The following is a 24,696-nucleotide window of genomic DNA, read 5'->3' as shown; positions in this document are numbered from 1 at the left end:
TTTTGGGTGGATTAGCCAGGTGGCATAATAGATAGAACACTGGCTTTAGAATCAGGAAGACCTGAGTTCAGATCTTACTTTTGACAACTTACTAACTTTGTAGTTAACATGAAGTTAACATTGTACCTACGCTGCAGGATTATTCTAAGGGTCAAATGGGATATGTATGTGTGGGTACATATGTACATAAATGTTTATATACACATGTGCACATCCATGTGGTGATTTTCTGATTTCAGAAACATGCTTATGATCTTCAAACCTTTCAAGGATGATCATATGAAAAAAAAATAGATTCAGCTTGGCCTCAGCACAACAGGGAACAATGGGTACTATTTGCAGGGAGACATATTAAGACTAAATGAAAGAACAAGCTGCTTGGGGAGGCAGGGAGGGTGCTTGTTTGCCAGACATAAGCAGAATCCCAGGGTTTTAATAAGTTAAAAGGAATATCAGAGGATTCTGATTCTAATCCACACCTGACAAATTCAGCAGTGGTAAGGAGAATTCATGACGTGCCGAGGATGGCAGGCTGGGTGCTTACAAGATACAAGAGATCAAAATGCAACGCCCCTGCTCTCCAGGAATTTACATTCTGCTGAGCCATCTCTAAGGTCTGTCCCAGCTCTGATACAAAGAATCTATGTTCTCCGTAAGAATCCATTCTCCTACATGCTATACCCCTTTACCTTTTTATGTTCCAGCTAAATAAATTAGCCCCTTAATCCCATATTTCACCTGCTTCCAGCTCCCACCTTCAGTTTGGTTGGTAGTTCCTTTCTTCCTTTCTCTCTCAGTGTCTGTCTCTTTCTCTTTTCTTCTCTATTTCTCCTCTTCCCGCCCTCCCTCCCCCCTCTGTATCCCTGTTTCTCTGTCTCTCTTCTTCTCCCTCTCCCTGCTCTCTCTCTTCTCCCTTCCCCCTTAACGATGTGATATTTCTATTATAAACCTTCTTTTCTTATCTCCATTTTATAGATGAGAAAACTGAGGCTCAGAGTGGCTTGACCACAGATATATAGATAGTGAATAGACCTCAAAGTAGGAATCATCCCTCTATCACACCTGACAAGTGGTTATCCCATCCTTGCCTGAAGACCTCCAGTCTCCAGTGAGGAGAAACTCATTACCTAATGCAGAGGGGAAAGTATGAGCCCTGAAAACTCTGAGTTCAGGTCTTATCTCTGAAACCACCTGATGATCTTGTAGGAGTGACTTCACTCTGGAGTTCTGTTTCCTTCTCTGTAAAATGATGGAGTTGGACAACACAGCCTCTGGGGGCCCTCCTAGCTATAGATCTAGGATCCAAAGTCCATTCTTCTCTCTGAACCTTTCTTCTCTTCTGTCAAATGTAGAGGTTAGACCAGACTTTGGCATCTGAGGTCCTTCTTAGGTCCAGATCCAGGATCCAATGGTCCTATAACCTACCGAGGGATGCTGTGGTCAGGAAATCATCCCCAAACATCTAGCCTAAAGTCACCTCTTTGTAGCTGTCATCCCTAGACCATTATTCTTCCCTTTGGGGCTAGAATAAGGTTGATCTCTCTTCAACATAACAGGCATCAAGTATTCCCTAAAATTTTTGCTGATTAAAAGCCCTTTTTGTTGTTGTTCAGTCATTTTTTAGTCATCAGACTCTTCTTCATGACCCTATTTGCAGTTTTCTTGGCAAGGATACTAGAGTAGTTTGTCATTTCCTTCTCCAGCTCATCTTACAGATGAGGAAACTGAGGCTAACAGGATTAAATGGCTTGCCCAGTAAGAAGTGTCTGAAGCTGGATTTAAACTCAGGAAGATGAGTCTTTCTGCTTCCTGATGTCCAGGATAGGATACCTAGTCTTTTCAATTGATTTTCATTAGGCATGAAGGAAGCTAGGAAACACAAGTGAAGAACTGGGAAAGGGAAGGGAATAAGCATTTATCTAGTACCTACTACATGCCAGGCACTGTGCTAATGTTTTACAGGTATTATTTGATTTGAGATGCGGGGTGAGAAGAGAGAACATTGCAGGGGTAAGCTGTAAAGAAACAGCAAAGACCCATCCACTTGACTTTGGGGAGGTCACTTTAACTCTGGATTTCAGTTTCCTCATTTATAAGGTGAAGGATTGGGTTTGGATGATCCTTTAACATCCCAGTTTCCTTTAATAACTGCTGCAAAAACACAATTTATATCAGGAGACACAGAGAAATAAAACCAATGGCCTACTAGCCCTCCCTTCTCCTCATTATGATCTTCATGCTATAAAACCTTGTCTGACTTTGGTTTGAGGCAATTATTCCTTCTGATTGATAGAGGAGGTACTGATCCTTACCCTTTCCTTCAAGGCAATGCTACAGGAGTCCTGGGGGATGATCTAGCAGCAATTTCTGTTCATCTGAGGGCTAGACAAGATGACCTCTCAGTTTCCACCCTGAAAATTTTGTGGGATGGGAGGGGAAGAAAGGACATGAAACTAAGAAAAAGGGAAAGAGGATAGATGAAAAACCTGCAGCATCCATGCAGCATGCCCAACCCTCTTCTCCTTTCTTTCTTCTCTATATTCCTTGTCCTCCCCTCATTGCTTTTCTTCATTGCTTTTCTTCTCTTTCTAGCTGCTTTTCTTCTTTCTCTTCTCTTCTCTCCTTCCCCTTTTCTTTCTTTATTCTCCCATTTTCCCCCCTCCCTTGTTTCTGTTTGCCCATGTTTTACTATGGTACCTATTTGTTTAGAGGATGCAGAGATGGTTCAGGACCCATAACATCAGTCAAGGACATTCCCCAGGAGGAGATTTCCCCTCTCCCAATGAAGATCAACAGCTGTTCAGCAACTAAGCCTCTTAAAGGGCTGGTCGGAGAGTACCAGACTGAGTTACTCACCAATGGAACAAAAAGAAAGACAGCCCCTGCCCTCAAGAAGCTTCCATTCTAATGGGAAAAGACAACACCTAAAAGAGAATCTGCAAAAGATGACATAGTCTCAAGAATCAAAAATGGTTGCTCTGGGGCTATTGCCCCAAATGGAGGTTAGCAAAAAACTCACCAGTGGGCGAAAGAGTCCTCAAGAGTTGGATGAATTGTCCAAGGTCTGATTCACCCTGTGTTATGGGTAGGACTTGAACTTATGTCTCCTTGATTCTGAGACCAGTTTCCTATCTGCTATTTGTGCAATGGGGCAGCTAGTTGTTGCAGAGGATAGAGTGGCAGGTCTAGAGTCAGGAAGACCTGAGTTCAAATCTGGCCTTAGACATTTACTGGTTGTGTGACTCTGGGCAAGTTGCTTCACTCTGTTGTTCCTCATCTGTAAAATGAGCTAGAGAAGGAAATGGCAAGCCACCAAGAAAACCCCAAAATGGAGTCATGCAGTGTTGGGTATAGCTGATACAACCCAACAACATTCTGTCTATGTCTTGGGTGTGTATACTTGTTATAGTCCCTTCTTTAGATTGAGCTTCTTGATGATAGGGACATGCTTTTGGCTCTCTTTGTTTTTCTCAGTGCTTAGTATTGCATCTGGAACATAGTAATAAATGCATGTTGATTGATTGATGTACAACTCTGTCTGTTTTGCCCAATTTCATAATTGTTGACAATATCAGTTCAGAACTTAGATAGGGCAGGTTTGCATATCATTTAAGAAGTAGATTGATGGAGTAGGTAGATAATTCAGTGGATAGAGCATATGACTTAAGAGTCAGGAGAACCTGAGTTCAAATCTGGCCTCAGATACTTCCTGGCTAAGCGATCCTGGGCAAGTCACCTAACCCCATTTGCCTAGTCCTTGCCCTTCTGCCTTAGAGTTGTTACTAAGATAGAAGTTAAGGGTTAAGAAAAAAATGTAGATTGAGGATGTCATTGTGGGAGCTGGTTTAAGGATAGACTACAAAAGAATAAGCTATTGGTGAAATCTCATTAACTCTTTTCTTCTGCTTTTTCTCAAAGGGCCAAATATTTCTGTGGAAAGAAGGTGAATGGAGAGATTGAGATTCGAGTGGAACAGGTTAGTAAGAGCCAACCTTTCCTACAAAGGGACCATCCTCCCATCATTACTCATTGCCATGGCATCCTTTGCCTTAAAAGATGCAGGCTAGGAGAAAGAGGGAGGGGAATTGTAAGAACTCCCAAAGGATAACCAGTTTCTCCTTGCAGTGTCTCCATATCCCCTCTCTGAGAAAGCTGTGAGCTCAAAGTCCTACATTCTCTGGAATTGTTTTAGCCTGGGACCATTCCTCAGCTAACCCACTAACTAGCTTCTCTCTCTGTCTCTCTGTCTCTCTCTCTCTGTTCTATCTCTGTCTCTCTCTGTCTCTGTCTCTGTCTCTCTCTCTCTCTGTCTCTCTCTCTCTCTCTTTCTCTCTCTCTCTCTCTCTCTCTCTCTCTCTCTCTCTCTGACTCTCTCTCTTCCCCTCTCTCCCCCCACCACACACCCACACACAGTCTGTAAAGCTCTTCTCACACATACCACTTGGTTGATTGTTACATTTATGTAGCAATTTCACTTTCCTACCCCCATATATGTATTTCATTCATAAACCCATATCCTTACAACAAACCTGAGAGATAGGTCAGAAACAGGGAAGCCTTGTTCATAGGTGTGAAAATAAAGGCATTGAGATATCAAGGAACAGGTCAGGAATCACAGAGGGGAAGGACTCTCTCACTTCTGTATTTGCATCTCTGATGCTTAACATCATATCTAGCACATAGTAGGGATGGACCTGGCACATGATAGGGATAGAAATAAAAGCTGAACCTGTAATTTCATTGATGTAAGGAACCCCCCCAAAAGGAAACCTCCTCTGCCTGTATAGATTGGCACCTTCTCTGAAACTTACAGCCTTAGTGAGTTGCTTTGACTGATTAAATGAATGTAGTTTACCTGAATGAGGTGGATTGACTCTTCTATTATGAAGTCAGGATGAAGACACAAGGATCCTAAGGCCTAGTGAATATTAAAACAACTCCTCAGGGATACAGAGATATAGAAAATTCCCTTTGAATTCATCCCCAAATGTGTTACAGATATGGAAACTAAGGTCCAGAGAGATTGACTTGACCAAAGTCAGGCAATGAATGAATAGCATCCTTATCCCTAGAATACCATTATTATAATATTTATTTAAATTCTTTAGATCAGGGGTTCTTTCTTAACCTTTCCTTGTTTCAATTAGGCAGTCTAGTGAAGATGCTATGGACCCCTTCCCAGAATCATGTTTTTAAAATCCACAAAACAAAAATACATAGAAACAAGTTATATAGAAATAAAAAAATAATTGACTCCCCACCCCCCATCCAAGTTTATGAACCTCCCAAAATCCATCTACAAGGACCTTAGGCTCCATTTGCTCTCTGTGATCCCAGTTTCTTACTTGAAGTCTGCATTTGTATCAGAATGGATGCTCCTTTTACAGATTTGTCTTCTTGATTCCAAGTCCATTTTCTACCCATCGTGCACCTAGCTTCCCCATGTACAGAATGAAGTAGAAGATCATCTCTGAGGGGAGGCACTAACAGTGATGATGGGGGGGGGAGGGAGGAAGGGTCTCTTGCAGAAGATAGGATTTGATGATTTTTGTGATGTAAATCACAACCCCTCTCCTTAGTACATGGTGTTTCCCCCAGTAGTTTGTCTGGCACCTAAGAGAGGCTTAATACACGCTTGTTGGTTGATTGCTTTATTCTTAAATGTTGATGGCCAGAAATATTCATCCCTTGATACAACTTTAAAGTCACAAGGACCCACGAGCATGGTTAGGCTGGTTCTCCATTGACACACATATGGGGGAATCTTCAAATTTGTATTCTCCATCTGTCTAGCAAAAGCCTAGTCTCTCTGCTGCCATAGTTTTGAATGAATGAAAGAAAAGGCAATTATTAAGTGCTTGTTATACACCCAGCACTCTGCTAAACCCTGAAGATGCAAATGCCAGTGGACTGGACAATTCCTGCCCTCAAGGAATTGACATTCTAATAGAGGAAGACAATACCTATGACGAGAGGTGGAAGGGAAGGAATGTTTCATTCCCAGAAGTCCAAAGAAATTGTGATTGGAGCCATAGGGTAATTAACGGATGTCTCCTTTTCAGAAAGAATAGTGAAATTGGTTTAATTACTGTTTCCAGAGTTGGAAAGGAAAGGGTAGGGTGTGAAGGATGGGAGATGGACAAGTTACAACCCACTATGGAGAAGATGGGGTAGTATGATTGACTATAGACCATGACAAGACCCAATGAAGGCAACTCACCATCTGCCTCAGGGTTGGGAGTTTGGGTTCTGGTGGGAACTTCAGGCAGCGTAGCATGGAAATATTTGGGAAGTGGAATGATGGTGCTCAAACCCAGAGCAGGATAAAGCAAAATGGGGGTCCCCTGCAGGTCAGAAAGAACTGAGTTCAAATGCAACCTCAGTGACTTCCTAGCTGTGTGATGCTGAGCAAATAGTTTCCCTCTGAAATCAATGCCCATTTCTTGTTTCCTCATCAGTGAGCTCCTTTAAAGAAGGGATTAGGGTTTGGCCTTTCTTGGTGTTCCAGTGGGAAGCTCAATGCTTATAACATAGTTGTGTAACTGCTGCCTGCTTCAGTTTCCTTCTCTATAAAATGGGGTAATAATAAAAAATAAAATCTACCTTCTAGGGTCATGGTGAAGACCAAATGCAACAATATTTAGCACTTAGAACAATACTCAGCACACAGCAGATGCTTTGTAAATACTTATTCCCTCCCTCCCTTCCTTTTTTGTGTCAAATCCTATCTCAGACACACACAGACTTTGTGACCTTGAGCTAATTCCTCAATTTCTTTGGGCTTCAGTGTCCTCAGCTATAAAATAAGAAAGTTGGGCTCTACCGTCTCTAAAGTCCCCTCCAGCTTCTTTGGGCTTTAGGTTCTTCGTCTGTCAAATAAGAAGGTTGGACTCTAGTTTCTAAGTTCTCTTCTAGCTTCTTTAGGCTTTAGCTTCCTCATCTGGACTCTCTGGCCTCCAAAATCCCTTCCAACTTCTTTGAGCCTCAGTTTCTTCATCTGCAAAATAAGAAAACTGGACTTTATGGGCTCCAAGTTCCCTTTTAGCTTCTTTGGACCTTCATTTCCTCATCTATAAATAAGAAGTTTGGACCTCTTGACCCTTAAGGCCCCTTCCAGCTCTAAGCCTATGATTCCATGATTCATTTCATTTGGAGCTATCATCACTTAAGAGAATGAAAGGAAAGATCTAGGGACCACTAAGCCTGATAAGCCTGATAAGCTTGATAAGCCTGTGCTCGCTGTTTCTCTCTCTACAAAGAATTGAACCTTGGATTCACTCCCTGGGGTTTTTGGCCTTCTCATTAGCTACTGGTAGTCCTGTGGGCTCCAAGTCTGTTCTTAGAATCATAAAAACTCAGAATGTTTGTTAGAATTTGAATTCATGTGGCCCAACTCTGTCCATGTTTGTTTATTAACTGGTTAGTTGATTTTCATTGGCTGACTGGCGATTTCATCGGGATAGGCAACTTACTTCAGCTTGTTCCACTAACCCTTAATCAGTGGAAATCTGCTGTGTTCCCAGTTTTTGGTGCACACATATGCAAATACAAACACATACACAAATGGAAACTAATATCATGATCTAGCTGCGAGATCTTTCTGTTGTTGGCCAATCTCTCCCATTCCTTTTTCTTTCCTTCTTCTAACCCAATATAGAACATATTACAGAAGGATGTGAAACCAGGAAGCCCCTTAGAGGTCATCTTGCCCCAGCCATTCATTTTACAGATAAGGAAACAGACCCAAGTTCAAATGACTCCCCCAAAGTCAACATGACAGATCTTTGCTGCTGCCTTTGTTGCTCATTCCTCATGCCTGAAATATTCTCCCTCCTCACCTCTCCAAAGAAAGATGGCATTGTTATAAGCTCTGTTTCTCTGGGAAAAGAGAACAAGAGGCATATTAGGAAGCTGGTGGTACAGTGGAAAGAATGCTGGACCTGGAGTCAGGAAAACCTGCGATCAAATTCAGCCTCAGACACTTACTAGGTATATGACCCTAGATAAATCACTTGACTTCTGTTTGCCTCAGTTTCCTCAACTTCAAAATGAGAATAATTGCAACACTTTCCTCAAAGGGTTGTTGTGAGTCTAAAATGAGATCATATTTATAAAAAGTACTTCCCCCCACCTACATTCCCAATTAATATGAAATAAAACTATTACCTGGCTTGTGGCATTATTAAGTTTTTATTTATTTAGTAATTATTATTATTTAAATTGTCAATACTTATTTCCCCCTTCTTTCTCTCCAGATACATGGAGAGATTGGGATGGTATAAAATTTCAATAAAATTTATTTGAAAAACATTTGAAAAGAAGATGGGCTTATCGTCCATACCTGGAATTTTCCCCCTCTTCTTTGTCTCGTGGCTTTCCTGACTTCTTCTTAGGCTTGGCTACAATTTTACCTTCTTCAAGAGGTCTTTTCTGGGTCTTCCATTCCTGCCTCCTTCCCTTATGGCTTCCCTCTGAGATCACTGTTCATTTCTACTATATATATATATATCTTATGTGGACATGGTTATTTGCATTTTTCTCCCTATTAGTGAGCTCCTTGAGGGCAGGGACTTTCTTTGTTCTGGGGCAGGGCTTGGAACATGGCACCAAATAAATGCTTGTTGACTGACAGATATTCCACTAGGCAAACACTGGACAACCCTCAAAGAAGTTTCCCTAGAATTTGGCACAAAATTCTATAGGTATTAGGGAGTGAGATGAGGGACATTTGTTAAAATGTGCTTGTAATTTAAATGTTTTGCTATTTTTGAGTCATATCCAATTTTTTGAAACCTCATTTGGGGTTTTCTTGGTGAAGATACTGGAACGATTTGCCATTTCCTTCTCTCAGCCCATTTAACAGATGAGGAAACTGAGGTAAACAGGGTTAATTGTCTTACCCAGGGTCACACAGCCAATAAGTGCCTAAAATCAGATTTGAACTCAGGAAGATAAGTCTTCCTGACTCCAGGCCTGGCAAAATCTATATCTATCTGCCCCCATAATTTAAATAAAATTTAAATATCAGGTTATATTATAATAATAAAAATAATGGAAATATTTATATAATACTTTAACTATATGGTTATTGTCTCACTTGATCCTCACAAGATTCCTGGGAAGTAAGAACTAGTATTGTCCTCATTTTACAGATGAGGAAACTAAGGCTAGGTCACATAGCCAGTAAGTGTTTGAGGCAGGACTTGAACTCAGATCTTCTTAACTCCAGTCTACTATTGTAGTCTGATGGTATTGGCTTGATGATAAAAACTAATATCCTGCTACTATGGAAACAATCCAGAAATTTCAAAGCTTGTCTCTGGGTCAATCAATGTCTTATCCCATTTCAGCCCTGTGTCATACCTTTCCTATGCAAATCACCTACAAGTCCTCATTTGTGGTGAACCGAAGAGCACTGGTCGATGCCCTAGTTTGATTTCAATGCTTCCCTGATAGGACCATGAGGAAACTTATGCCAAATTCTGGTGGGCACCAGAATACCTTCTGTGCAACTAATGGTAATTGGGTTCTGGTAATCATGAGAAGGAAGGAAGGAAGGAAGGAAGGAAGGAAGGAAGGAAGGAAGGAAGGAAGGAAGGAAGGAAGGAAGGAAGGAAGGAAGGAAGGAAGGAAGGAAGGAAGGAAGGAAGGAAGGAAGGAAGGAAGGAAGGAAGGGAGGGAGGGAGGGAGGGAGGGAGGGAGGGAGGGAGGGAGGGAGGGAGGGAGGGAGGGAGGGAGGAAGGAGAGAGAGGAGAAAGAGAGACATTTATCAAGGGGTTACTATGTGCCAAACTCTCAGAATACAAATACAAAAAGTGAGATTATTCTTGCACCATGGGAGTTTGCAACCTAATAGGAAAGGAAAACACTTATAGAGAACTAGTGGCCAGGGAAAAGTGTTTTAGTCTAGGGAGGCAGGGAATGGTGAGTAGAGCCATAAGGTCATCAACTGACATAGCCCTTCCAGAAACAATTATATTATTGTTTATAATATAATAGAATATAGATGACTGCATTCAGAGCACGAGGTGGAAAGTTTAGGGACTTTCTACAGGGCAGTGGCATCTCTGAATCTGTATAGATTCAGTGGACACCTGGCTAAAGCATGGCCAGAGGCCAGCTCCATCCAGTGATCTAGGTATCTTTTGGATTTACTCTGTCACCAGGAAAGGTAGCTTAGCCCCAGGGCAGAGAGTGCCAAAGTTCAATAGATTCACTTTCCTTGGGTCTTCAGGATAGGTAGAAGTCCAGATAGATAGGAGAGGGATGGCATTGCCCTGCACAATAGATGGCAAGATGACCCAATAGTTGGATGACTGTTATGTGAATTACCTTCTGTTATTTGGGGCCATCTGGAAAGTCTGCAAATGAACTAGAGCCTTTGGCTAATGGTAAATTAGTAATAAGACAATTAACAATGGAAGGCAGGGTGTATTCTGATGAAACCTAAGAACTCCTCAGACTGATGTTTTTAAATGCATAAAGTAAAATATAGAGAATTACAAAGAAAATAAGTTATGTTGAAATAAAGATATAATAATTTTCCAGATGAGGTTATGGACACTCTGAAACCTATCCATGGGGCCCTACTATTGGAGAGAGGGGAGAATAGACCATAGTTTAAAACCTCTGATTGTAGGGAAATACCAAAGAATTTGAAATCAGAAGACCTGGAAGTTCACAACCCAACCTAATCACTTACTATCTAGGTGACTTCAATCAAGTCTCTGCCTCTCTAGCCATCAATTTCATCCTCTTATTTGAGGTTAGAAATGGTGGTCATTGTGGTTCCTCCCTTAGTGCAAATGCTAAATCTTCTGATCTGTTAGGAATCTGAGGATTTTGTGCTATTTAACACTATTAGTACCCATCCCCTTGCCCAAGCTTTCCCAAATCAACAAGGAGAGTAAATAGTCTTGATCTTCCTGATTGGGTGAGTTGTCAGTATAAGTACCAGCCCCACCAAGAATGTCACAAATGTCCATGAGCCTCAGGGGAAAACCATGGGGACAGAAGCCTCTGTTGAACTGAACCAAGCTGGTATTCTGAGTGCTGGATTTGCTAAAGGATTGCTCTCAATGGAACTAAGAGGGCAGAGAGCATGAAAGCCCTGTGGTTGTCCCTCTTGAGGCCGCCTAGCAGTTCTGAAACTGCTCAATTCATCCATTTCTAAGTCAAGGATTTTGAAACCCCCCAGAGGAGTGCACTGGAAGAGATGCTTCATTTCCATGACATTACCCAGAATACTGTCTTGGCACACCATTGTCTCCCAGCAATGTCCTGTTAGAAACTCAAAAGGTCTTGTGTGGTTGAGGCAAAGATTCTCTCCTCCACAAGCCCATGCCCCCACCCCCTGTGTGCCTGAGTGATGAGGCTGATGAAGGTATTGATATTAAACAGTCTCACAGCACTGGAAGGCAGCTAGTAAGAAGTAGCTAAAGGAAGATGAACATTCCCGCTAAGATTCTGCAGCTTCAGGCATCTTCAAACTCTAATTGGAAACTAGCTGATATGATAATAGTCAGGAAGGCAATAAAGTCAGTGTCTTGTCCAACCCATGCCCAGCACCATTCAGGGCAATGCAGAGAAAGACAGAAACTCTGGCCTTAAAGTGCTAAGGAGGAACATAGGCTAAACATCTTCAAAGGCAGAGAAAATCCCAAAGAAATTTCCTTCTATTAGACTATAAACTCCTTGAGGGCAGAGATCTAAGTCAAGTGTGCATTCTCCTCAGAACTTAGCACAGTACAGTACTCTGCCCAACTTATATGAGGAAGGGAAAGAAGATAAAAGTGAAAAGAAGGAATGAAGGAAAGAGTGAAGAAAGGAGAAATGAGGGGAGCAGAGAGGAAGGGGAAGGGGAGGAAAGGAAAGGAAAGAATAAAGGAAGGGGAAAGAGGACAGAGGAAGATGAGAAGGGAGGAAGGAAGGAGAGAGGGAAGGAGGAAGGAAGAAAGGGGAGAGGGAAGGAGGAAGAAAGGAAGAAAGGAAGAGAGGAAGGAAGGAAGGGAGGAAAGAAGGGAGGAAAGAGAAAGGGAAGTTGGATGAAGGTGGGAGGAGAAGAGGAGGAGAATGAGGAAAGGGAAGGAAAGAGAAAATAGGAAGAAAGGGAGAGAGGAAAGAAAAAGAACAGAAGGGAGAGATGGGAAGGGAAATAAGGGAGGCTGAAGAGAGGAATGAGGAAGGAAGGATGTCTAAGGAAGGGAAAGGAGATGAGATGGAGATTAAAAGAAGGGAGTGGAGAGAGGAAGGAAAGGTTGAAAGGGAATCATTAAAGGCTCTTTCATAGGGTTACTTAATGGAAACAGTATTTTAGAAAGATTTCCTCTATTGTAGGTACAAGTTGGATAGGTCTAGATATACTCAACTGACCTGAGAAAATGCCATTATTTTTCCTCTTCTCTCACAAAACTGATAATATTCTAAAAGTCCTTGGACTTTTACTGATGTGATTCAGTGCAACATTTTTAAAGTACTTTAAGTACATGTATCCTTAATTAATATCTGCCCTCCAGCCCAGCCCCACCTCCATAGCTCCTGCTATATTTCTGCTCAATTACTTATCTGGCTACCTGTTTTTTCAATTGGCGTATGAGTATGCATTGTCTAACACAAAGACAAAAGTGAGTCATCCCCTGCCCTTGAAGAGCTTACATTTGATGGTCACTTCCAACTCTCTATTAGTCTACACCAATCCACTTCCCTCCATCATTTTGGGGAGACAGTAGAATTCTTCTCATAGACTTCTTTGGGTCTAAACTTGGCTCAGTTAGCAGAATTGAAATAGACAGATGGAAACAGACAGTGGTGCCTCATTGACTTGGGAGTCTCTATGGTCCCTGCACCCTGGAGTCTAGCCTGGATAATGACTTGCTGCTGGGCTTAGTCTGAAATGTCGAAGCTCTACTCAGACTCTCTTCATCATTCCCTTTCCCTGCATGACCTCCTAGCATTTGACATTAGCCAGAGCTTGGCATATTTCTGTGCAGGGTTGGGTCCTCTAGAGCTCAGCTAACCCTTACTGATCCGCACAGCGCTATTTGGTTAACACAATCATGCAAGATTTATTTGTTTGCCTTGGCTTCCTCTGACCCAAGAGGGCTCATTTTGTGTTGCTTTAAAGCCCTGCATGTCTCTATCCTTCCTGGCAATCGAAGCTTTTTTCTTTGTAAATCAAAGAACTAACGAAGAATGAAAAATGAACAAGACCTTGGGATGAATTAGCAGGAACATAACTTAGCAAGGCAGCCAAGCACTTCTCTCCTGATATGGCCCTTGGTGTGGGGCCTCCTTAAAGTTCCATATTCCATTTGAGGCTCCCCACTTGGAACTGAGATGGGGAAAATGGAGAAATGAGAGAAAGCTTTGTGGAGAGCAGTAAACACAGACTCTTGGTCTTGTTTTCACTCCCAGTTCTTTTCTTCATTGTCTCATCTCAAGGACTTGGGGATAATCTCCACCCCCTACTTTAATTTTACTCCCATAAGAGTTCCCATTTTTATAGTATCTTTGAGTTTACAAAGCAGTCCAGATACCCCATCATATTGGCACCCCAACAACCCTGTGAAGTAGGTAGTGCAAATATCATTACACCCCCACCCCCCACTTTATCTAATTGGCTCTTGGTCCAATATACTTTATGTCACACTATACTCCATATACTATCACTCCAGAGCCAACCTCCTGGTCATTCCAGTTTCTGGTGGTCTTTCCTTCTTCTCAATTCCAACTGCATTTACCACCTTATACTATGGGTTGTCCCAAAAAGTCTTTGTGTAGTCTGTATTTGTATTCCAGGAGAATGTAACTGGAGGACAGGCACAGCTTTCATTTTTGTCTTCTTATCTCCAGTGGCTAACACATTGTTGATGCTTAATAAATACTTGTTAAATTCAATTCCTGTATTTTAATTTTCTTAAACTGCAATCTCATATAAGGCAAGAATTGGAATATCATTATTAATTATAATAATATTTAACAATAACAATCACTAATATTTCTACCACCATTACTATGTGCCAGGCACTGGACTAAACACTTCATAATTATTGTCTCATTTGATCGTTACAACAACCATGAAGATAAGTTTTATTATTAGTTCCATTTTACAAATAAGAAATCTGAAGCAGACAGAGGTTCTCCTTTGCCATTTATTGCATGCAAGTCATCCCAGACAAACTACTCAGGCCCACCCACCATTGTGTTTTGAGACAATAACAGATTTGCTGAAGATCATAGTATTCCATAATTAACAATTCACATGGTATCTTAATGCCCGTAAAGCACTCTCAATAATAACCACTATTAGGTGAGCTCTGTGTTATTATCCTGATCTTGCAATCGATGGATCAATAAGCACTCATTAAGTACCCACTAGGTATCAGGAACATAGTGTCAATACTATGTATACAAATACAAAAAATGGAAAAATCTCAATCCTAAAGGAATTTCCTTTCAAACAAAGGAGAAATTTTGTGCTTCTATAAGTATTCACAGTTTCTTTAATTGGAAAATGAATAGCTTGAAATGGATAGTCCCTGAAGACATTTCCAGGTCTAAGTCTGTGACCTAAATATTCATACACCACCTATGTGCCCATGGACTTCCCCTGCTGAGGACTCAGTTCCTTCATATATAAAATGAGGCACTTTTACTCAGTGACCTCTAGGTCCTCCCAGCTCTAGATCTTGGACATCACAGTTCTGTGATTGAAGGCTTTATGTAATTGATTGCTTCAAAGAGGTGAAGACAGAGAAGCCAAGCAAAAGTTGTATATCCACAAAGTGACTTTCAATACTTCTGAACTCTTTGATGCCTCATTTCTTAGCTGTTGATTATTCAACACTCTCTCCTCCTTCCTCCTCACCCCCACTTCTCTTCCAACCCTGTTACCATTCATTAGAACCTTCAAGAGATATCCATAGACCCAAAGGAGTTGAATTAAAAACTCAACTTAATTGTTCTTAATTGTTTGCACTGCCTACTTCATAAAATGATTGGGTAGCAATAGTCTGGACTGCTTTGTAAGCTCAAAGATGCTATAAAAATGAGAACTCTTGTGGGGGAAAGAACAATTAAGTTCAACTAAAAGATACATGGACCCAGCAGGGATAATTATAGGTATGGCATAATATTAGAATTGGAAAGGACCTTAGCTCATCTAGTCCAATTCTCTCCTTGTACAGTTGGGAAAAACTGAGACTAAGAAGTGAGTTAACTCAACTCTCCTCTAGAGTGAATCTTTTGGGGGCATTTGAACTACATGATATTTAATCTTACATTTCTTGTTCTTTCCATTTGAGTTGTCATTGTGTATAATATATCCCTGATTCTGCTTACTTCACACTGCATGAGTTCATATAAGTCTTTTCATACTTCTCTGTATTCTTCAAATTCATCATTTTTTGAGTGCAATTATATTTTATTACATTCTAGAAATACAAGTTATTTAGACACTCCCCAACTTGTGGGCTTCCTCATTTTATTTACAAATCTTTGCTACATAAAAGTGTCACTATGAATATTTTGGTGTGTTTGGAATCTTTCTATCCCTGACCTCTTTGAAAATATGTGAGATCTCAGGTCAATTTCCTCTACTACTTACTACCAGGGTGGTCTTGAGCAAATCAAGACAAGTCAGTGAGGATTTAGTAAACAACCAATATGGGTCAAACACTGGAATACAAAGAAAGGAAATAGAGAGTCCTTGCCCTCAAGGTGCTCACTGTCTAATAAGGGAAACAGAAAGCAAACAAAAAGGTACAAACAAGATACTGACAGGAGAAATTGTAGATAAACAAATAAGGTTAGGCAACAGGATTGAGGGAGATTAGGGAAAATTCCTTCTTGAAGAAGGTGAGATTTCAGCTGAAAATTGAGGGAAGTGAGGGATGAAGATAAGGAAAGAGTGTTCTAGGAATGGGGGGACAGGCAGTGAAAATGCTCAGATTAGGAGATAGATTGCTTTGTGTGAGGAACAAGGAAGTCAGTGTTCCAGAATCTGTGGGAATTGATGAGATAATCAATATCAATTGTGTAGGGGAGAAAAAATCTCAAGGCAAAGCCTTGAGGAATACCTATGGTTAGTAGACATAACTTGGATGAAGATGCAGCAAAGAAATCTAAGAAGGATGTAAGTACCTTAAGGAGAGAGCAAGTATCAGTTAAATGATGAGGTCAGAAGGCAAATTGCAGAGAGTTAAGAAGAGATTGAAAGGAAAGGAATGGAGACACCAATGGTAGAAAACTACCTCAGGAGTTTATCAATGAAAGAGAGGTGAGATCTAAGACAAAAGCTATGGGGAATGGATGGATCAAGGGAGAGTTCTTTAGAAGTTGACCGAGATCTAGATGTATTTTTAGGCATCCAAAAAACAAGCAATAGACAGGAAGAGGTTGAAGATGAGCATAAAAGTGAGGATGAGAGAGGGGGTCAATATGCTAGAGAAGAAATGGAATGGGGTCACTTGTATACATAGAGGAGTTTGCCTTGGAAAGAGGGATCACATCTTTAGAGACAGAGATGAAGGAAAAATTTGGGGGAAGCATCCAAATGATGTGAGATAATAAAGGGAGATAGGCCAAAGTGGTATATTTGAGGTAGGGGCCCAAGACTGGGTCTCCCTGTCTCACACAGGCTGAAAAATATCCCAGTACTGAAGTTCTAACTAGCTTCTCCAATCTGTACCATTTTGCTCTTTCCTAAGCATCTTGGTGCTTTGCTTCCCAATGGCTCACTATATTAAAATTGTTCTTAGTTCAGCTACCCAACTGGTTTTAATGTTCCTGAAACTCATAACTTCCAAGTTCAAGAAAGCCACCATCTTCAGCCTTCCAGTAGCAGAGATTACAGGTGTGTGTGCATTACCATGACTAATTGGCCTCAGTTTTCTCAGTGATATATAAGGTTGGTATATTAATTGTTTAGGAAATCTATTTCACCTCTCTGCCTTTCTCATCTGTAAATGAATGATTTGAACTCTGTAGCCTCTGAGGTCCCTTCCACCCCTATGATTCTAAGTCACTTCCCTGCTCCAAGCCTCAGTTTCCTCATTTATAAAATGGACTAGATAGCCTCTGAGACCCCTTCTTCCCTGTGATCCTATGAACTCTCCTGGCATTGATTTGAGCTTAATTTCTCCCAGGGAAAGAGTGAAATAAATCCATAATCTCTGCAGCAGGTCGTTCCTTTTCATGTTGTTCTTCAGTAATGTTAGCCTCCATTTGGACCTTGATGAGTGTCAAGCAAATGCCCATATTTGAGCAGGGAAGGACAGAGGTCAACTGCTTCTCCTTAGCCTTGAGAGGTTGTGTCAGTACATTAGAGCTGAGTTATTTCAGTTGGAGTGAAAATGAAGGGTTATTAATTAGCCCTAGGCTGGAACCTCTGGAAACAGCCAGAAAGTTGGAGCGAACCAGAAGAGGTTCAGAACTCACAGCAGGGAAATGCAGTCTTGGAGGCCATTGGATGACTTCACTACACAAATCTGTCTGGCTGCTATGCTAAACGTGAAACTAATCTATGAGATTGTCTTGGGTATGGTTCAACCCACCCTGCCTGGAGTCTCTTGAGGAGGGGTGGGGACTGACCACATAAACAGAACTGGAGACCAAAAACTTCAGGTTTTTTCTTTTTATAGTAGTTTACTTTAGATCATAGAAAGTCTTCTCCATAATTATAAATAGATATATAACCTAGAAAAGAGAGTTGAGGTTGACATAAAAAGGGGGCTTATAAAGCTGAGAGTGTTTGATCTAAAGGTGCCTAGCTAGATTCTTTCTGGAGAGTAATTCAGGATTTTAGCTCTAGAATCACAGAATCTCATTGATGGAAAAGGCATTAGAAGTAATCTTGTCTAGCCTGCTGTACCTGAGCAGGTCATTTCTATAATGTTCCCAACAACTGTACATCTAATTTTCACACAAGGAAGAGTAGTGATGGGTAACCCACTCTCTCCCCAAAAAAGGCCTTTAATGGATCACAGATCTGGATCTGGAAGGGACCTCAAAGGTTGTCAAGAATACTCAATCCTCTCATTTTACACACGAGTAAACTGAGGGATAGACTGGTCAAGTGACTTGCTTATCATCACACAGGTAGTAATGGACAAAAGCAGTGTTTGAATCTAGCTCCTCTGACTCAAGGGAGACATTCTTTCCACAGTACCACAGTGTAACATAATGCACTGCCTCTAATTCCATTGAACAACACTAATGGTTAGGAATTTTTCCACATATCAAGTAGAAATCTTCTTTTCTGCCATGTTGACCCTCTTTAGCTCTCTGGAACCAAATAGAACAGTCTATTAAACAAATATTCAAAGATAGCTCTTATGTTCCACCTAAGGCTTTCTTTCTTCAAGCTAAATACTCTCCATTCCTTCAACAGATCATCATATGTCATCATCTCTAGTGCCCTCATCATCCTGATCATTCTTCTCTAGATACATTCCAATGAGTCAACCCAGTACCACATTTGTGGTCTGATTGGGGCAGAGTATGGTAGGACCGTCTACTCTCTAATTCTGGACACTCTGTCTCTATTAATGAAGTCTAAGATTGCATTAGCTTTTTATACTTGGACATCATACTGTCAGTCCACTCTAATCCTTAACATTTTTCCACATGAATTATTATATAGTCATATCTCCTCTCTCCTTCCTATATTGGGGCATTTATATGCAGCAACAGCTTAAAAATGATTGACATTTGCTTGGCTTGACTTTTTTAATCCAAATTAAGATTTTATAATTATTCCTATTAAGTTTCATATTATCAGGTTTTGGTCAGTTATCTGTCTTTGGGGATCCATTGAGATCCTAACTCTTTCATCTAGTGCATTAATTAACTCTTCAAGCTTTATATCATCTTCAAATTTAATAAGCATGCCATCTATACTTTCATCCAAGTCATTGATACAAATGTTTCATAGCTCAGGGCCACAAACAGGTCTCTAAGCTATAACACTTAACATCTCCCCACTAAGTTCATTTCTTTTTGGATCTGGTCATTCAATGGGATGAACTCACCCATAAAACAAAAACAAATAGGAGAGTAGATTAGAATCCAAAATCCTACCATATGCTGTCTACAGGAAACACACATGAGGTGGGTAGACACTCAGAAGGTTAGAATTAAAAGTTGGAGCAAAACCTATTGGGCCTCAACTGATAGAAAGAAGGCAGGAGTTGCAATCATGATATCTGACAAAGCCAAAGTAAAAATAGATCTGATTAAAAGGGATAGGGAAGGTAACTACATCCTGATTAAAGGCAGTATAGACAATGAGGAAATATCAGTAATCAACATGTATACACCAAATGGTATAGCATCCAAATTTCTAAAGGAGAAACTAGTGGAATTGAAGGAGGAAATAGATAGTAAAACCATACTAGTGGAAGACCTGAACCTACACTATCAACTTTAGATAAATCAAATTAAAAAAATAAACAAGAAAAAGGTAAGAGATGTGAATGAAATCTTGGAAAAATTAGAATTAATAGATATATGGAGAAAAATAAATAGGGACAAAAAGGAATATACCTTCTTTTCAGCAGCACATGGAACATTCACAAAGATTGACCATATACTAGGGCAGAAAAATGTGGCAAAAATGCAGAAAAGCAGAAATAATAAATGCCACCTTTTCAGATCATAACACAATAAAAATAATAATCAGTAAGGGTACATGGAGAGTCAAATCAAAAATTAATTGGAAATTAAATAATATGGATCTGGTAATTTAAGTAGTACTCAATGAATTTGAGGATATTTTCCATCTTGTCCTCAAAGGTATCTTAAAGAACTTTGTCAAATACCTTGCTGAATGAAATCTGGATATTCCAAATTCATGATGTTCTCCTAGTATGCTAACCCAAACCCAGATAGAAATGAAGTTAAAATGGGCATCACTTGCTCATAATGATGCTGTGATCACTACTTCTGTTTTTAAATACTCATATTTCCACCCTTTAACAATGGTTGGTTGTTTTAGCATGAACTAAAATGAAGGCCTACTTCTTCCTTTTTTGAAAATTAAAAAAAATACTATTTCCAGCTCCCCTTCCCCATAATTTATGGGAGACTACTAATAGCTACTCAGCAATCATATTCTTTCATTACCTTGGGATCTAATTGTTCTGGGCTTAGTGATGTCAACTCACTGAGGGGATCTAAATACTATCTTGCATCTATCTCACTTATCTTCAGTTTCAATTCTCTGGTACCCAATTTTGTTCTGTCCTCACAAGAAAAAGATTCTCCTTGGGAAAGAAATTGGAATCAAAGTAAGAGGAAATTGAGATCACTGATCAAAGATTTGGAACTGGAATCCATGGCTTCATGTGTACCATGTGCCAGGGACTATGCTAAGCACTAAGGATATATATGCAAAAGGAAGACAATACCTGCCCTCATGGAGCTTCCATTCTCCCTTGGATAGATAGCATATGTGGAAGTAGCGGCTTGCTTGGCATGTCCTTTTTAGAAATGGGAGTATTGACATGATTACCATCTAAGAGCTAGAGTTGGAAATGGGCTGATGGCAAGATAGGCCTGGTGACATGGCAGGAAGTTGGTCTAAAAGCAGCAAATAGGGCTTGAAACTGGGGCAAGATCAAGAGAAGGCCTTCCCATCAGAGGCCAGGGGCAGAACACTATGGATCAAGGAGGAGGAAGCTTCACATATGTACTAGCTGCATAACCTGGGGCAAATCTTTGCTATCTCCTCAACTGTAAAATGGGGATAACAGCACCTACTTCACAGGGTTGCTGTGAGGATTAAATGAGATAATATTTATAAAGTGCTTAGGCCAGTGTTTGACATACAAGAGATACTATATAAATGTGTGTCCCCTTCCTATACTATAGGAGGTATGGAATGGAAATGACAAGGAAAGTTACAAAATGGTCTGAAATGTGAAAGAGTTCATATTTATTGATATCATATTTGACATTTTAATTTTATTTTTAGAAAATATGATAATCCTAGCTATTGACCATTTACCTTTTGTTGTTCAGTGGATTGAGTCATGTTTGATGCTTCATGACCCCATATTTGGGGTTTTCTTGGCAAAGATAGTGGAGTGGTTTGCCATTTCCATCTCCAGCTCATTTACAGATGAGTATTGAGGAAAACAGGGGTAAGTGACTTTCCCAGGGTCACAAAGCTAGTAAGTGTCTGAGGTTGGATTTGAACTTAGGAAAATGAATCTTCCTGACTACAAGCCTGGTGCTCTATCTACTACACCATCTAGCTGCCCACATTTACCCATAGATCATCCCAATTGAATGTAAATCCTTTGAGGGTAGAAAAAGTCTTGATTTTATTTTGTATTTGTTTTTGAATGTCAACACCAAACACACTGACTTGTTCACATGATTGGTGCATAACAAATATGTGCCTGGATCAATTGATAAAGTGATTCCATAGCATGGACGCACTTAGCTCTGTTATCAATCCAGGACAGTCATAACCCAGCTTCCAGTTGTATGAGGATAAAGACAATGAATCCAACCCTTACTATAACCACATTTTCATAGCTATCATACCTTAAAATTTACCAAAGGAGTTTCATATCTATCATCTTCTTTAATCCCTTTAACAGTTCTATGAAGTAGATAATGAAAGCATTATTGTCACCAATTTACAGATGATAACAAGAATGGGGAATAGGTTGGAGCAGTGGACTGAGAACCTATCAGAGTCGGAAAGACCTGAATTCTAAAGAGAAAGCTCTCTCTCTGAAAAATACTGGCTTTTGGGACCCTGGTGAGTCATTTAAGCTCTCAGTGCCCCCCAGGAACATATCTTCATAAGATCACTGACCAACAGACTTTCACTCTGAGACTAAGTTGCCCAACAGTTACTGATCTAAATTGGCAAAGGAAATTTTCTCACTGGGAGTTTCCCTATTCAGATGAAATCATAGGTCAAGAGATCATATGAGCCGAGATCTGAGCTGGAAGGATTCTCCTAGGCCAACCCTTTCATCTTATTGATAAGTAAACAGAAGAACAGAGGGGGAAAGTGACTTGGCAAAATCATACTTCCAGTTCTTGACAGAGTTGAGACTAGAACCCATTTCTTCTAACTCCAGATAGTGCTCATTCTACTCCTCCCCTCGCAGATACTAAAAGAAATAAGTTCCTAATACTTGAACTTGTCTTAACATGGATTCAACTGTCATGGAAGGTTGTGGGTTCCCAACCACAGAATAATGGATTTTTATGGAGATTACCTTCTATTTACTGTGTCTATTTTGATTATCCATGGTTGTTGGCATATTGTCTCCCCAATGGAATATGAACTCCATGAGGGCAGAGGCTGTGTTTTTGCTTCATTCTTCCTTCCATTCCATTCCTTCCTTCCTTCCTCCCTTCCTTCCTTGTTTCCTTCCTTCCTTCTTGGCTCAATTTTCTATCTCTAACACTCAGCACAGCACTTAACACATAGTGAGCAATTAATAAATGTTGTTGACTGATGATGAAATGGCTTGCCTGAGATCACAACTGTTCAGTGTCCAAGGCAGCATTTGAACCCAGATCTATTTATCTCTAAGGTTATTGCTCTAACCACTACAAAATGCTGCCTTTACACTTTGAGATCCATTCTCAAGTTCAGCACCTATGCTCAATGCCATGTGTGAGCAGGGGTCATTGCTACCATAATGTGGAGGGATGGGTTAGGGAGGACAATGTCTAATGTGCCTTTAAACTCAGAAATTCCATGATTCTATACCTTGAAGGTAGCCAGGTTGCTCTAGGCATGGAAGATGGGGTAGGGATACAATATGGGGAATAAAATTAGATCTAAAGATTAACTAACTTGTTTTATAATTTCTTCTAGTTTGATTATAAAAACAATAGGAATACCTTCCCTTTATAAAGGCTTCAGGCTTTTTCTCATTAAAACCCTGTAGCTTCCCTGGATTTTTCCACACCCTGCTAGCTCTGGGCTTACAGCCTTCCTCTCCGTCATCCCTTTAGCTGTAATTGCTGCAGTACCCCGTGTGTGCGCCAATGGGTCAGGTTCTTGGTATGTTTAAAATGGAATTTGCCCAGGTGACCTCCCCACCCTCCTCCAGCTTAGGATGGCTACACTGTTCAGACTAATTATAAATCTCCTAGGCAGGAGGAGACAGGCAGACCATTGATTCCCCCTGGGCTGTCTATCAAAACCACTGAGCCAAAGGAAACCACGACAGTTTGAAAACCTTCCCCAGCTGGCTAGCCATCAATCCTCAAAAGCTATGTACCTGTTGGAAAGGATCAGGTTTTGATTGTTCAGCTTCCCTTTTAAGGAATCCTTTAGTCGTCCTTCCTTACCATCCCCTCTCACCTATTCCCAGCCTCTCTAACATGCAAACTTGACTTATTATGTGTAGGATACAAACACAAATACATCTATGCAGAATGAACTATTCCTCAGTGTCCTCGTCTGTAAAATGAGGGGGGTGGACTTGGCCTCCAAGGTCCCTTCCGCCTCTAAATCTGTATTTCTAAGGTCAACTGTCAAAAAGAATTGGGGAAGAAGAGGTTCTAATGAGAAACCACAAGCAAATTAATATCTTGGGAGGATTTGGCCAAAATTTGAGGACGATTTTATTGTTCAGATGGGGAACCAAAAGCAATATGGAATAAGGAAAAAACACCAGCCATGTCCCCATTTTGCCTTCCCGAAAAGACAGAGCATCAGCCCCCAGTTTATATTCTGGCTTGTCAAAGTCTCATTGCTGCTTCTCCAAGCCAACATAATTGGTATTAACTCTTGTCTAAACAGGGGACAGGAAGCCCTGAGACAGGGGGTGAGAAGAGATGTGGGAGTGGGGCAGGATCTACAGAGGCAGATAAACAAAGTTCCTCAAAGGAGACTAAACATAGTCTGGGGCAAGAAGGGGGAGCTTCCTAGAGCAGGAGCTGGCCCATGCCATCCCATCACCCCTTGGGCTCATCACCCCTGAAGGACTAGCCAGTTCCAAGTGATCTGAGTGAGGGATGCTGCACAGGTACAATGAAAGCCACTTTCTTTCCATCTTCCTTTCTGAAGGAAACTTCTCTTTGCCCTCCTAAGTTGTGTGTGTTGTTGTTGTTGTTGTTGGGGGGGTAGTTTTTAATTATCACAAAATAGGACCCAGAAGACTATCTAGTCCAAAAAGGAGTCCCAGTGATGACCTGCCTGACAAATGGTCAACTAGTTTCTGCTTAATGACCTCTAGTGAGGAGTAATCTAGCCCCTCTCCAGAGAGCTCACTCCGTTTCCGGACAAGCAACATTTTTCTGACATTGATTCAAAGTTGGTGTCTTCCATCCTTTGCTCTGTGTTCTTCCCTCTGTGGCCAAACAGAACAATTTGAACCCCAGTTCCACATGATAATCCTTCAAATACTTGAAAAAAGATATCATGTTCTCCCCCACCCCCATCCCAAACCTCCTGATACTGTTGGTCCTATATTTTCCCGGGGTTCAGATGTCCAATTCTAAAGATACATTTCTACCAACTTGGGTATTAGGATACCAATCACTTAGTAAATATTAATTGTTCTATATATTTATTATTTTTAAACTCTTACATTCTGTCTTAGAATCAATGCTAAATATTGGTTCCAAGAGTAGTAAGGGGGGGGGAGGGAGGGAGGGAGAGAGGAAGGGAAGGAGAGAGAGGGAGAGGGAGAGACAGAGACAGAGAGAGGGGAGACA

At 40.7% G+C, this 24,696-nt stretch overlaps 1 protein-coding gene across 2 annotated transcripts in view; it reads left to right on the top strand.

Annotated features, from left to right (window-relative positions):
• The window catches only part of SYN3 (synapsin III), a 511,134-nt gene that overhangs the window by 83,176 nt on the left and 403,262 nt on the right, over window positions 1–24,696 (top strand). For both annotated transcript variants that reach the window (XM_001366239.4, XM_056798821.1), the window contains one exon: window positions 3,919–3,976. In XM_001366239.4, coding sequence (XP_001366276.1) covers window positions 3,919–3,976 — 58 coding nt within the window. The remainder of the gene's footprint in view (window positions 1–3,918; window positions 3,977–24,696) is intronic.

Source organism: Monodelphis domestica, chromosome 5, assembly GCF_027887165.1.
Source record: "Monodelphis domestica isolate mMonDom1 chromosome 5, mMonDom1.pri, whole genome shotgun sequence".
In the NCBI taxonomy this organism is placed as follows: domain Eukaryota; kingdom Metazoa; phylum Chordata; class Mammalia; order Didelphimorphia; family Didelphidae; genus Monodelphis; species Monodelphis domestica.
Note: the sequence above shows the minus strand (reverse complement) of the source record. Positions and strands in the feature narration are given on the sequence as shown.